At 28.8% G+C, this 13,845-nt stretch overlaps 4 protein-coding genes across 5 annotated transcripts; 3 read left to right on the top strand and 1 right to left on the bottom strand.

Moving 5' to 3' along the window:
* Positions 1-1,960: 1,960 nt before the first annotated feature.
* OCT59_014602 (uncharacterized protein) lies at positions 1,961-3,074 on the top strand. Of its 2 annotated transcripts, XM_025308928.2 has the most exons (3): positions 1,961-2,328; positions 2,409-2,558; positions 2,642-3,074. In XM_025308928.2, exons 1-3 carry the CDS (start codon positions 2,040-2,042, stop codon positions 2,950-2,952), a joined length of 750 nt encoding a protein of 249 aa, XP_025190139.2. In that variant the 5' UTR covers positions 1,961-2,039; the 3' UTR covers positions 2,953-3,074. The 2 variants fall into 2 exon arrangements, with proteins under 2 accessions (XP_025190139.2, XP_066002331.1); XM_066150132.1 differs by having other exon boundaries at positions 2,409-3,074.
* A 1,544-nt stretch (positions 3,075-4,618) lies between these two features.
* On the top strand, positions 4,619-7,944 carry OCT59_014603 (NADH-ubiquinone oxidoreductase 51 kDa subunit mitochondrial precursor). Its single transcript, XM_025312284.2, has 9 exons — positions 4,619-5,307; positions 5,413-5,737; positions 5,811-5,944; positions 6,019-6,093; positions 6,160-6,394; positions 6,466-6,563; positions 6,634-6,772; positions 6,844-7,112; positions 7,175-7,944. Exons 1-9 carry the CDS (start codon positions 5,280-5,282, stop codon positions 7,330-7,332), a joined length of 1,461 nt encoding a protein of 486 aa, XP_025190138.1. The 5' UTR covers positions 4,619-5,279; the 3' UTR covers positions 7,333-7,944.
* Positions 7,498-11,272, bottom strand: OCT59_014604 (uncharacterized protein). Its single transcript, XM_025323728.2, has 4 exons — positions 10,968-11,272; positions 9,414-10,736; positions 8,167-9,336; positions 7,498-8,077 (listed from the first exon to the last, which is right to left on the bottom strand). Exons 1-4 carry the CDS (start codon positions 11,149-11,151, stop codon positions 7,980-7,982), a joined length of 2,775 nt encoding a protein of 924 aa, XP_025190137.1. The 5' UTR covers positions 11,152-11,272; the 3' UTR covers positions 7,498-7,979.
* A 344-nt stretch (positions 11,273-11,616) lies between these two features.
* On the top strand, positions 11,617-12,734 carry OCT59_014605 (uncharacterized protein; the record flags this gene model as incomplete). Its single annotated transcript, XM_066150133.1, has 8 exons — positions 11,617-11,623; positions 11,904-11,946; positions 12,026-12,048; positions 12,156-12,246; positions 12,321-12,379; positions 12,448-12,479; positions 12,556-12,613; positions 12,691-12,734. 8 exons carry the CDS (start codon positions 11,617-11,619, stop codon positions 12,732-12,734), a joined length of 357 nt encoding a protein of 118 aa, XP_066002332.1.
* Positions 12,735-13,845: the final 1,111 nt, after the last annotated feature.

Here is a 13,845-nt window from a genome sequence, read left to right on the forward strand (position 1 = left end):
AAATTCCTACTTCTTAGAAATTTAACACAATCCTAAATTACTTCTGAAAATCACTCTTTTTGAAATGAAAACTGTAGCTTATTATTTTCAAATTAAAAGCATCATATTGAATATTGAAAAAAAGTGAATATTGGTAGTATTTTCTTTTTATAAAAAAAACTATGAAATCTATAAATAATAATAATAGTCATTGATATAATTGAATTATTATTATTGATAATTTAAAGCATATAAAATAAAAAAATTATTTGACATATGATTCTATTTATTAAATTTTTACGTACAAGCCACAGTTTTCATTTCAAAAAAAGTGATTCTCAAGAGTAAAAAATTTAATTTAAGATTGTGTAAAATTCCTAAGAATTAGAAAATGTTTTTAGGAAAAATATATGATTATAATATTTAACATGTTTTTATATTTTTAAGTAAAATTATCATAAAACTTTCCTATTTAATTAAACTTTAGTTGACCTATTAAATTATTAAAGTTTTCAGACTTTTAATCATTAATTATTTTATTTTACTAATATATTATAAATTAACAATTCCTTTATATTTTCTATTATTATTTTTTTTTATTCAATTCATTTAATAAAAACTTCAGATATTTTTAAATAAGTTATCAATTACATTTTTAAAGCAAATATAGCATAATATCTTTATTTTTATTAATATTTATATAAAAGTTTATAATAAAAAAAATACTAATTAAAAATAAAACTATATAGATTTTTTAAAAAAATATTACAGTAAATAAAATAAAAAATTATTACATTTATATTAATAGATAATTATATTAATTAAATAATTAATATACTATTTTGCAAAAAGGTTATTCAATAAGACTAGTATTAGATAACCTATAAATCTGAAAAGTAATTATACCAAGATAATTCTTTAGTAATTGAATTTTTAATTCAATTGGCAGAGAAGTTATATAATATAATATAAGTTAAGATTCTAAAGATAATAGAAAAAAAAAGAAAAAGTAATCACTCTGTAAAAGATTAGTTAAATAAGTAAAGGTTTTTGAGAATTAAGAAATATTAATTGATTTTTCTCATAGAATTTTATTATAAAAACAATTTTTAAATTTGTTTTCTAAATATTTAAATAAAATAATTATATATAGTGGCAATTACCTTAGAAATGAAGTTGTACAAAATATTCAAATGATCTGGTTTGATATTAAAAAAGCTATTAAACAGTTTTGATAGTAAAATAATAGCTTTTACATATACAGTATATAAATAAACCAAATATTCATAATTTATAATATAAGAGTGGTATGTAAAAAGTAGTTATATAAAGATTGGAATGTAAGAGTTTAAGTTTTTTCAATATAGGAATATTATTCAAAAAGAGTTGGTATTTAAGAAAAATCATTTTATCTATAGTTAAGTTATACTTTTAGATCTAAATTAAACTATTTTTTAAAAAAAAATTAGAGTTATGCAATTTTCTTGGTATTCAGTAATCCAATTTTGATGAACTTTTTTTGTTTTTATTTTATAGCTCTTATTAAGCTTTACAATTTATAAAAAAAGTTTATTAAAACTACTAGATGCTAAAAAATTTGCTTTTGAGTTTTAGTAAAAAAGGGTGATTTGGCCAAAAGTCAGATATTAGATATTCAAAGTTAGATTAGTTTTTTTCCCTGATCATTAGTTTAAATGTTTAGGTTTGGGTATAACTGGAAATGTAATTAGAGATCCAATTACCTTTTGTATTATTGGATTTGATATTATCCAAATCCAATACTGATTTGGATACTTTAATTTCTAAAAAGTGGCATTTTTATTAAAGAAAAAAAGAGAAAATATCTATATATAATTATAAGTACTAACTATAAATTTATACTAACTATAATAATTAATAAGTCCAGAAAAATCTTTTACAAAAGGTTTTCAACAATCAGAATGACAAACTATAAATCACTACCTCGTTTAAAGCGACTATCGTAATGAGGTAGATCATTCATATCCCATACTAAATTTATAAATTTATATACCCCGTTTTTAAATTTTATCCCTTTCGTTATGGTATCGCCAAAAAATTCTGAAGACAATATTGCACAACCGTTGATCGAAAATAACAGTTTTTTACCTCAATATTCCTCTACTGAACCCACAAACTTTACAGACGGTTCTGTTCTAACACCTACAGGCTCAATAAATTTCAACATGAGTTTCGTATTTTCTTTACTTGTGAGCTTCGGAGCTCTTCTCTTCGCTAGTACTGTTTGGTATATAGCGAGTTCTGTAGACTATTTCTTTTTTATTTGGCACCCAACTTTAATGGCTATGGTTCTTTTAATGGCAACACAAGGTAGTTTATCAACCATTTCCTTATTAAGTATAAATATTATTTGTATTTCGTATTCACGTAATCTACGTCATGTATTATAGGCAGTGCTGTTCTTCAAAAAGCAGAGTCCAGACAAGAAAAAGATGCTTCCTTAAATTTTCATAAATTGATGCAATCTATTACTTTTTTGAGCGTAATTGGAGGCTTCTATGTAATTTATACATTTAAAGCAGAGGGAAATAAGGAACATTGTAAGTTGTTTAATCAAATTCTTATGTTACTTTCAGTTTGATTGGATTTATGATCTATATTATCAATTTTAAAATAATTATAGTTACGTCTCCTCATGGAAAGTCCGGATTGATTACATTTTTACTTATTCTTATTCAAACAATTGCTGGATCAACCTTGGTGAATTTTCCTGGAGTAGTTGGGGGTGCTGCAAAAGCAAGAGGTATGTATAAGTATCATAGGACTTCTGGTTATTTAGTTTTGTTTTTAGTTTGGCTAACAGCCCTTGGAGGAACTCAAGCCGATTGGACTAAAAGCCAATTTGATCATCTTTGGGTTTGGTTGTTGGCTGCGGGAATGGTGTTGGTCGGAACCATTGGTGGAATTAATTCAAATAAACTAAAAGTTAGGTAGACGTTAAAATATGGTTTAAACATACCAGCTAATAAAGTAAATTCATATGTAAAAATAATAAATACGAAAAATTACTAAAACTAATAAATTTTATTAAAATGCTAAATAGTAAATCTGAAATGAAAGTGACTTTATTAGAATTATATATTGTCAATTAGTAATTTATAAAATATCATTGCATTTTGATAAAGAGTACCAAATGCTTTACTCACATTACTCCTTAGCTTTATTTCACTTATAATTTGTTAAGTCAAATTCACAAACAATATTTTGAAATTTTGTCTTTCACGTCTGTCATGCGAAGTTTAGAATAGTAAATCTATTAAAAATCAACCTATTTGATTTTTTTTACTAATTGAAATTCTAACTAATCTTTAGATAGATTTATTCCGGTAACAAAATAATAACAGCAATACTTGAATAATTGATGCTTACTTAAGAAAGATCGATTTTACTAATGTTTAAAACTGCCTGAAAAGGTTGTTTCAAAAGACAGGAATAGGGGACATCTATTCGCTGAATTGCGTCTTTAAGGCTGGTATACTTATGATTCTGAGAAAGCTTTTACTAGTAATTACAATCTCTCTCAGAATTAGGCATTGCTTCTAGATGAATGTTTCTTCAAATCATAATAAAATACATATGCTATAAAATTCTGTCCACTGAAATTTAATCATGATAGGGCTTCTTATTTTCATCACCATGTCTTCTATGTTTGCCCGTGGTAATCTCTGTTTATTTCCCCTCTGGGATATTATATCTGATGAAGTTTGGTTGCAAAGTACATTTGTAGCCGAAGAATTGATAGTTGATTAAAGTTCTTAGAGAAAAATAAATGTTTGTTGGTTGAAATTGTTAAAGGCTAGTATTTGTACATGACGAAGTAAACTCCTTAGGATCCTTGAAGGTCGATACTCAATATTTCACTTTGAATCCTTTTTTCGTTATTGGGTTTGACTCGAAATAACATCAAATTCCACAATATAATAAATGAAGTGGCTTGTTAGAATTCGATGATTCTTTCGCAGATAAATTCGATAGAAATTCCCAACGATCATAAAGTCTCGCAACAAAAAAAATATTATCCTGATTCACCCCCAAAAAAGTGACAAATGACATAGTTATTTGAAGAAATTATTTGTCATTTAGAGGTCATTTCAAAATTGCCAAATGACCCGGTCATTCTCTATCCCTGCACCTTATTGCTATAGAACATATCTGTTTAGCAAGTTTGATGTCGTCATCAATATTAGACTATAGACCGAGTTCTTGGATTGTTGGATCAGCAATGGCATTATTATTTTTCATATTAATTAACAGGAATCCAGATTGGGCTAGCTAGATTATATTCATCTAGTACTTGGGTACATATAAATAATAGAAAAGGTGGTATTTTACTATAAATATATGTAAGAAAAATCTGGTGTAAGCTACTTTATCAAAAAAGATAATGAATTATATAATAAAAACATATTAAACAAACCCGCTTTTAAAGTGTTTTGAGTTTACACGGCTTTGCTCTGTCGCGTTAATCAAGAGTTTCACTTGGCCATCCTAATCTATATGTCGCATTTTAACTCTAATTTCTTAACAGCACCTAATTTAGTCAATTTAATTTGAAATTGTCCAGTGTTTTAATATTATAATAAATAATTTAGAGGTGAGAGAGGGGAAGTTATAAATTTATTTGGTTAGTTTTATTATCGCTATCATTATTTAAGTTGAATTCTTCTTCTATCTCAATATGAGTTTTTTCTTTTGTAATTAATAATTTGCATAATTTGCTCTAAATAATCATTTGCTAATCTATAATACCATAAATTCCCAATCTAGATTAGGAGCACTTTGTTGCTGAAATGGCTTTTTAAAATATCAAAGTTCTATTTTGATACCTATTACACTAATTACTTTACTCTTCCAACCCTAATTTTGGCAAAGGTCCAACCGTTTTTGAAAGGATTCGGATCATTAGATTTCGTAAACGTAATTTGCTCTCTTATATACTTTATATTATCAAATAGAATTTGCAAGAAGTGCCATTTTGAAGATAAAAAATTTGGAGTGTAAACCAAATTTCAGACTTCCTTGTGTGCAAGTATAGTTCAAATTCAACTGGTAACTGTGAGCTAAGGACCTCTAGAATGAAGTTGCTTTGCAATAGCTTTTAATAATACCGTTATCAGATAGACTCTAGTATACGAGAAGTCCGAGAATTCGCTATTGCGTTGTATAAAATAATGCGTATCACGTTATCGTTACACAACAAAATATTTAGATTATAACGATCAAGATAAAATCTTAGATCCTTTTCAAATAACCATCAAAAAATGCTAAAAAATAGTCTTTTATATAAAAGTAAGATATTATTACTTTTTTAGTTGAATTTCGAGGTGTATTATGCTTCGGAAATATTTTTACGAAGCGTGTATTAAATATAACCTTTTCTTGTACTTCAAACAGCTTGCCTTCGAACTACCTTCGTTCGAAGTGCGAATTTTAAGGGTATTTCAAAATTTGCCACAGTTCAAAGTGAGACTCCTGTGAGTCGTACTTATGGAGGTCTAAAAGATCAAGATCGTATTTTCACAAATTTATATTCACGTCATGATTTTGGATTAGAAGGTGCAAAAAAACGTGGCGACTGGCATAAAACTAAAGAGATACTTTTAAAGGGTCATGAATGGATTATACAAGAAATTAAAGCTTCAGGCTTAAGGGGTCGCGGTGGTGCCGGTTTTCCATCTGGTTTAAAATGGAGTTTTATGAATAAACCTTCGGGTGACAGGTAAGATGAAAGTTTTTTTACAATTAAAAAAAAAAAATTGTTTTATTAATAATTTAATAATTATTATCTATAGACCAAGATATTTGGTTGTTAATGCTGATGAAGGTGAACCAGGTACATGCAAGGATCGTGAGATTATGCGGGGTGATCCTCATAAATTGGTTGAAGGTTGTTTGGTTGCTGGTAGAGCAATGAATGCTACAGCAGGTATGAATATTTAACGAGTGATTTTTTTTAACCAATTTTCAAAAATTTACATTTATTTTCCATTTTTTTAATAGCATATATATATATTAGAGGTGAATTCTATAATGAAGCTACTAATTTACAAATTGCAATAAATGAGGCATACAAAGGTTAGTTTAATTTATTACACATTTATTTTTAATTTATTATACTTATCGTACTTATACATAATATAGACGGCCTTATTGGCAAGAACGCTTGTGGATCCGGATATGATTTTGATGTATTTATTCATCGTGGAGCTGGTGCTTACATTTGTGGGGAAGAAACTGCCTTGATTGAATCCCTTGAAGGAAAACAAGGAAAACCCAGATTAAAGCCACCATTCCCGGCCGATGTAGGTTTATTTGGTTGTCCAACTACAGTAGCTAATGTGGAAACTATAGCTGTAGCACCTACTATCTGTAGACGGTAATATTAAGTAATAATATGATGCAAAATAGGTATATGAAAATTATTGACAAATACATTCGTTTAATTAGAAAAGGTGAGTGGTTCGCTAGCTTTGGTCGTGAAAAAAATAGCGGTACAAAACTCTACTGTATATCTGGTCACGTAAACAATCCCTGTACCGTTGAGGGTAATTATATAAAATTTTTTCATTAAATATTATTTTGCAATTGCTAATTCCGTATTATTTAACATATTAGAGGAAATGAGTATCCCACTTAAAGAGCTTATAGAACGCCACTGTGGTGGAGTACGTGGCGGTTGGGATAATCTTCTTGCTATTATACCTGGAGGTTCATCTGTTCCAGTAATTCCAAAACGCATTTGTGATGACGTTTTGTAAGTTAATGTTATAAATTTATTACCTATTATAATATTATGTTTAATTATGTGAAATTTTTTTCCATTAGGATGGACTTTGATGCTTTGCGTGATGTTCAATCCGGTTTAGGTACCGCTGCTGTCATTGTTATGGATAAGTCTACTGATATTGTATCCGCAATATCTCGATTATCTGCCTTCTATAAACACGAAAGTTGTGGTCAATGCACACCATGTAGAGAAGGATGTAAATGGCTTGCGAATACGATGTCACGTTTCGAAAAAGGAAGTGCCGTTCCTAGAGAGATTGATATGATTGAAGAGTTAACCAAACAAATTGAAGGACATACTATTTGTGGTATGTTTATAAATTAACTGTGTTTGATATTAAATAGGTTATTAATTAACACGTTTCATCAGCTCTTGGTGACGCTGCTGCATGGCCAGTTCAAGGGTTAATCCGGCATTTTAGGCCAGAGTTGGAGTCTCGTATGAAATCTTTTTCTGCAAAGAATACAGATAAAGACTTATCAAAATTCTCTTCGGCAGCTCCTGGTCTTGATGCTGGAGTTGCATGAGAAAAATAGTGACAATGAACTGAAATAATGTGAATTTATAACTAAGTTCGTAGTACTTTTTCTATTTTTTAATTTTGTAAACATTAATTGATTCAAAAAAATTCAGATAATTATTTATTCAAAGTATAATTTACATGGTAATATGTCATGTAAGTCATTTAAGAAAAAAAAGTTAAAAAAAAACTGATTTATTCTTTTTTTTTTGAAAAAAAAAAGTTAATTGGAAATTAATAATTATTAAAACGATATCTTTTTTCCTTTCCCATTTTTTTACCCTCATTCTCATCTCAATCAATCAATCACCTTTTTTTAGAATAGAAAATAAAAATATTTGATAATTTTGAAAAATAGTTTTGTATAATACAAAAAGAAGAAAAAAATTAGCAATTGATAAGATAAATTAATAAACCAAAAAGAAAAATAACTACCAAAAATATAGTAAAAAATGGTTCTAAAGAAATATAAGAAATATAAAATATAAGTTTGAAAAATTATATAATATTTAAATTTTTAACAAATAGAAAAAAAATAACAAAGGGAAGTATATGAATGCGCATAATATCAAAGGAGTGTATGCATTTAAAATAATTGAAATAAAAAAATGTTCTTGATAATTATAAGTTTTAATTTACAGTTAAATTATTATTTTATATTAGCAAAAGTGAATCTGGTCTAACAAAAATTCCGTGGTTAGGGCCAGCCGTAAAATATTTAGTACTCGCTACTTTACCATTATTTTTACCCACTAGAAAAAGAGATTTTTTTTAAATATTAGTAAAATAATTTATTAATCTATCCTAAAATAATTCCAAAAAAAAAAATTCACTTTCTTACCAGGATTATCTAATTCTATTCCAACCCAGATACCTTTAGCAAATTCTGTTTCACCCAGAAACTGTATAACTCCGGGAGCATTATTTTTTGTTGGAAGTATTACACGTCTTCCTACGGAAATATCTGGATTAGCAATAGTTGCTAATTTTATCTGATGGGGTTTTGGCTGTAAACAAGTAATAGCACCGTTTGAATTGGTAGTAATTGAAGTATTTGATGAGTTTTGTGATGGGGAACGTTTTCTCCTATGATGGGAGGAGCTGGTAGTAGTACTGGCAACAGATGAAGTAGAAGCAATAGAACTAGCTCGAGATGATGTTGGTGATGTATCACGCTCACGGTCACGACCACGACGTTGTTCTGCGTCATCATATTTAAGCTGACGTAACATACTAGAGCGTGTTTGTCTCACACCACCAAATCGAGATGGCGAGACAGAAGGTGAATTTAGAGAGGTCACGGATGATATTGAACTCGCACGAGATGATGTAGCAGAAGTATTTTTCTTGGAAGAATTTTGCTTATTAGAAGAACGACCCCTTTGTGAAGTCGGAGAGCCATTAGGTACCCTAAGACTAGATGCAGAAGTAGACTGTCGTGGTGTACGTGTCGTCGTCGTTTTTACTGTTTTAGATACCGATGTTGTTGGTTTAGATTGCGTGGAATTAGATGATGAATTAGAAGCTGATTTTGTAGTAGTATTAGTTTTTATTCGTGGCTTTACTGGATTCTTTGCGGATGATTCTGCAAGAGCCTTTTGGCGTAACACACTAGCACGAGTTGGACGAGCCCATACAGGGGCGGTCGTAGTCTCGCCAATGCGCACGCTTTTACCTTTCTTAGCATTTGTTTTTGCAGTTGTATCGGCACTGCCCATAGATGATGATTCAGCTGAAGAATTTGACGTTGAGCCGCTTTCGCTTGTATTAGAGCCTGAATTGGAATCTGTATCTCCTGTTGATGGTGACGGATTCAACTGAGGCGGTGTTGTTACAATTAATGCCGGTGTCGTTGTGGTTACAGTTGTTATAGATTTAGTCACTTTAGGGGCGGGCGATGATTCTCTTCCTTTTTTGGAAAGACCATTTGTTACACTTGGCGTTCTAACCTTAGGTTTATTCTCTTTATGATCTGTAGATTCTTGTAATTCTTGATTTGTAACACCAAGTTCTATAGAAAGTATTATTTTGATATTTGGTTATTGTGAATGAATAAAAAAAAAAAAATCTTGAACAATCGTTCATTACCTTTTGAGAATTCATCCAATTGCCACGGGGTTAACAACCTAAAACCACCATTTCCTTTCACACTCATCCATCGCTTTTTCATATAGTCAAATACGTTTTGTTTTGCTTGATTTAAAACTCGTTTTGTCTCAAAACTTTCCGAATCCACTACTGCCTGTCTAGTCAATAATTTCCCGGTAATGCAATTTAACACCCGTGCGGCATTTTTTTCGGTTAAACCCTCTTCAACTACTACATTCATAATGTCCTCTAATAAATCTGAACTAAAACCAACACCATCCACACAATCTAAAAATTCTTGGTCTTCACTACAAATTTGTTCAAAATTATCTACCAAAATATTTTTGACAGTAAAAGATTGAACTCTATGTGTCATTCCACGTATTGTTTCTATCCAAGGCAATCCTATGCCTTTAATATCAATATTTGACAAAATCTTTCGACAACCTTTGAAGGCAGCCATAACACTATTATTTTGTTGTATATTAGCAAGAACTGTGAAAAGAACCTCCTCTCGTGTATCTTCATCAAGATCTGCAAATGCTTTTTGAGGCCACATACTATCAAATCCATGCGATAATACATGCAAACATCCTTGCCACAGCATATCAACATCATGTTCCTTTGCAAAAATAGCAACTCTTGGTATTACTGATTGGCATTCAGCACAAGTACAAGTGAAATGATGAACCTTCGTTGCAATTCTACATATGCATTCATCACAAAGAAATTTTATACCAAGAAAATCAGCACCAATCCAAACCCATTCATAATCGTCCAAAGTCAGAGGTTTTGAAGGTGGAATATTACCAGTGTAAATGAATGTCAAGATTATATTGAGTGATGTTTGATTAAAAATAGAAGCATCAAGATGAATACTTGATGATCGAGCTTCAATAAAATCGGAACTTAACATCTTCTTAAAGTATTCAGATCTTGTATATAATATAAATCTGTGAGCTTTAATTTTTATAGGTTTAAAATCTTCTTCATCTACAATTTCAGGACTATCTTCAGAGTAATCTAAGACTAATTCAACATCCGTGTACAATTTAGACTTAAACATATATATTAAGTCTTCTTTTAATTTGTCCTGCTCAAGCTCATCTGTGGTATCAACAGCAGATAAAAATTCTTCACTTCCTTCTTCACCGGTATAAAAAAATTTTAATTCCTGACGAAAAAGGAATGGTTCCGCATCAGTCTTTGCAATTGTTGGTTCTGGGTTTGATAATCGAACAGACCGTATAGACATTCCATTTGCATCTTTGTTTTTTAAGAAACGTTCTTGAAAACTGCGTGAACTTCGAGCATACAAGATAGCTGATTATTTTTTTTTTACAATCAAAAAAAAGAATTGAAATAAGTTAAATTGCAAAAAAAAGAAAAATAAAAATAAAAATAAAAATAAAAATAAAAAATAGTTATAAAAAATTATTTCAATTCCAAATTTAAAATTTATTATAAATAATTTAAAGTTCGGGGTCACTACCACCACACAAGCCAATCGTCCGAACGGTGGCGTAGTAAATAAAAGTGGAAATAAAATAGTACCTTTGTGTGCATAGATGATAGTCGGGCTAGGCGCTAAAGTAAAATCCCATGCTATGTCAGAATATAACTCTTTTGCATGTTCAAGCGCGTATCTTAAATCGTCAACCAAACTATCTTTTGGTGAAGTAGCAAAATCTAAACCTGCAGGTGGTGGTAAAACGCGTTTTTTCTTTTCCGAAGGCATGAAGAGATAAAATTACAGCATACAAAGAATGAAAAAAGTTAAAAGGGTGTAAATGTTTTAAGTTATATTATATGCAAGTTATGAAAGGGTGGGGCGCAAAAGAGAGTAAAAAAGGTTCTATAAATTTTTTTGTTTGTCGTCAAAGAGAGGAAGTCAAAATAGGACACTTGCAGCGGCCGCATGTCACTCATTTCCTTTTATATTGAAATAGAGTCAACATGCATGAAGTTCCTTGACTGTTCACCATAGCTACTATTATTAAAATTTTGGTTAATTAATCTGTAAATCATAAAATTTGGCGGCATAAGCTAATACTTTTAACCGATAGAATCTTATATAACACCGCAGTATTTCATTATGCGTAAATGGCAAACATAAATACATCTCTGAATTTAGTCTCTGACTTGGGTATAAAAATAGACATAACTAGAAACAATAAATAAATAATTAGTATTTAAAATAGAAATGGCAGGTTTAAAAAGTAAAAAGTGTTTCACTTTATCTCCTTTGGTTTTTAATAACTTTTTAATAATTTTTAATAAATATTTACTTTTTTTTGTTTAGCGTAAGCAAGGAAGAAATTTTTAAGAAATTCTTTTTAGTCGTCTAATAAATAGTCTAATAAATAAATAAATAGCCATACATCAAGTTCTAATGGCCGAAGTAAACGGCGAAATTCTGCTCTATTTTCATTTCTCAACATTGGTTCTTTAAAACATTTTCTAGGATTATTGGCTTATCTTTCATTCTAGCTTGGGGATTTTTACTTGTCATTTTGTCGGGAGCATTATATCAGTATGGTTTTTTTTAGTGCTCGTTTTTTTCCTGGTTTATTTTTTTTTAACGGTTTGAACTGATTAAACGATTTATTTAGGAATTGGTGGCCATTGTTCGTTGGTACGTTAAAATATGATGTAAATATTTAGATCTGCCGACATTCGTGTTTATTATAACTAATTGCTGGTCATTTTTTATGCTTATCCTTGCATTTTTTGTTTTATTAGTTGCAACTTTTGTTTTAGCTCCGCTACCGAATTTCATTTTCTCGAAATGTGCTAGCGGCGATGATTTATATTACTTTAATGAACAATCAAAGTTGATAATTTAAAACTTTTCCTTAAATATTTTAAGTTTGCATTTTTGACTAACTTTTTTTTATTTATTATTAGCAATGGACCTAAAGATTTTGGCAAGTTTTTGACATCTATTCTAGTTGTTTCTGGAATTGGTAAGTATTATGAATTTATTTCAGTAAACAATATTTTATTTATTAATTGGTCAATTGTGAAATTTCAGCTTTACCAATTATCTTGGCTCACATTGAAGTGGTAAGTTTTAATTCGTTTTGTTTGCAATGATTATTATAACTTTTTGTAACGTATATTTTTTTTCTTTTTTTTATAGATAGAATTTGCTGCAATGTTAATGAGCGTTTCAGGGGGATTTCTGGTTTATTTTACAAGTAATATATGCTTTAATGATTATATATAATTTTTTATACAAATTTCTAATATTGTTATGGTTATTTTTGTTTTTTAGTTCTTGCTTATTCTTATTTTTTTTCTGAAGAGAATGAATATTAATAAATATGGACTATAATTTTTATTTATTTTTTTTTTGTTTTTATATGTTAATATAAATTTATAAAAAAAAAGGAGTTGATTCAAAAGGTTAATGATTTTTGCCCAATTTTGTATACTTATTATTAATATATTTTATTTATAAATTGGGCTTTCATGATTCGTGCAGTGAATAATTGCCTTTTATAATACAACTAATTGTAAATGCAACTAATTGTACAAACTATTAAGTGGGTAACTGATTTATATTTACCAAATTAGTTTCTATATACTCAAAATTTCGCCTTTTTTCCTTTCATAAAGTATGCATTGTTGCTTTTTGGCTGGTTATTAAAACGAGTTTCAAATTCAACGTAACATTGAGCAAGATTATCAATTAAATATATGAAACAAAAGGAAATTGGGATTAAAACTTCTTTTTATCCATGTACTGCACTGATTATCTCAACCATTGATGTTTATCTTTCCGTATAAGAACTTGATAATATATATTTTTTTTATAATTTTTTCTCTTTTAGGAATAAAGGAAGGTCAAACAATGGTTTCAACGTTGTCATCGTTAACAATACAAACCTAAAACCACAATTTTTCTTGACCCGAATTTTTTTGTTAATTAAACCGATGATCAAATTTGATACTATTATAAAAAAAAAAATTTCGCGCATACTTTCTAAATCAGTTAGGTCCGAAATAGGCATTATGGCCCGTATTAATGCATTAAATGAATATATACAAAAAAGTGAAATTGATACTGAAAATATCTGAAATAATTACTAGAATAAAAGGGATGAAATTACTCAAAAAAGTAGTAACTTAATTTTCTTCCATTATCATAAATTATTAAGAAATATTTTATTGTATTTAATAGTAAAAAAACTGTTTTATAGTTTTTAAAAGTTGTATTATAATAAATTAAATTGGTATAGTAGTTTTTTTATTGTAAAAGAAATAAATATAAATAACAATAATTCAGATAAGGTATCCAGGATGACATAGTCATTTTTTCTACACTTTTTGTTATTTTTTCACACCATTTTGCAGTAAATTAATAAAATTACTATTTTCTTTTTTTATTCTTTTACAAAGATGGTTAATACCAATACATCAAAAAATT

The sequence above is a fragment of the Rhizophagus irregularis genome, chromosome 22 (assembly GCF_026210795.1).
Source record: "Rhizophagus irregularis chromosome 22, complete sequence".
NCBI lineage: Eukaryota > Fungi > Glomeromycota > Glomeromycetes > Glomerales > Glomeraceae > Rhizophagus > Rhizophagus irregularis.

Coding starts and splice junctions, on each gene's coding strand:
- OCT59_014602 (XM_025308928.2), top strand. CDS start 2,040: ATGGTATCGCCAAAAAATTCTGAAGACAATATTGCACAACCGTTGATC. Junction 2,329..2,408: donor TCTTTTAATGGCAACACAAG/GTAGTTTATCAA, acceptor CATGTATTATAG/GCAGTGCTGTTCTTCAAAAA. Junction 2,559..2,641: donor AGAGGGAAATAAGGAACATT/GTAAGTTGTTTA, acceptor AAATAATTATAG/TTACGTCTCCTCATGGAAAG.
- OCT59_014603 (XM_025312284.2), top strand. CDS start 5,280: ATGCTAAAAAATAGTCTTTTATATAAAA. Junction 6,094..6,159: donor AATAAATGAGGCATACAAAG/GTTAGTTTAATT, acceptor TACATAATATAG/ACGGCCTTATTGGCAAGAAC. Junction 6,773..6,843: donor CGCATTTGTGATGACGTTTT/GTAAGTTAATGT, acceptor TTTTTCCATTAG/GATGGACTTTGATGCTTTGC.
- OCT59_014604 (XM_025323728.2), bottom strand. CDS start 11,151: ATGCCTTCGGAAAAGAAAAAACGCGTTTTACCACCACCTGCAGGTTTA. Junction 10,737..10,967: donor TATCATCTATGCACACAAAG/GTACTATTTTAT, acceptor AAAAATAATCAG/CTATCTTGTATGCTCGAAGT. Junction 9,337..9,413: donor ATTGGATGAATTCTCAAAAG/GTAATGAACGAT, acceptor TACTTTCTATAG/AACTTGGTGTTACAAATCAA.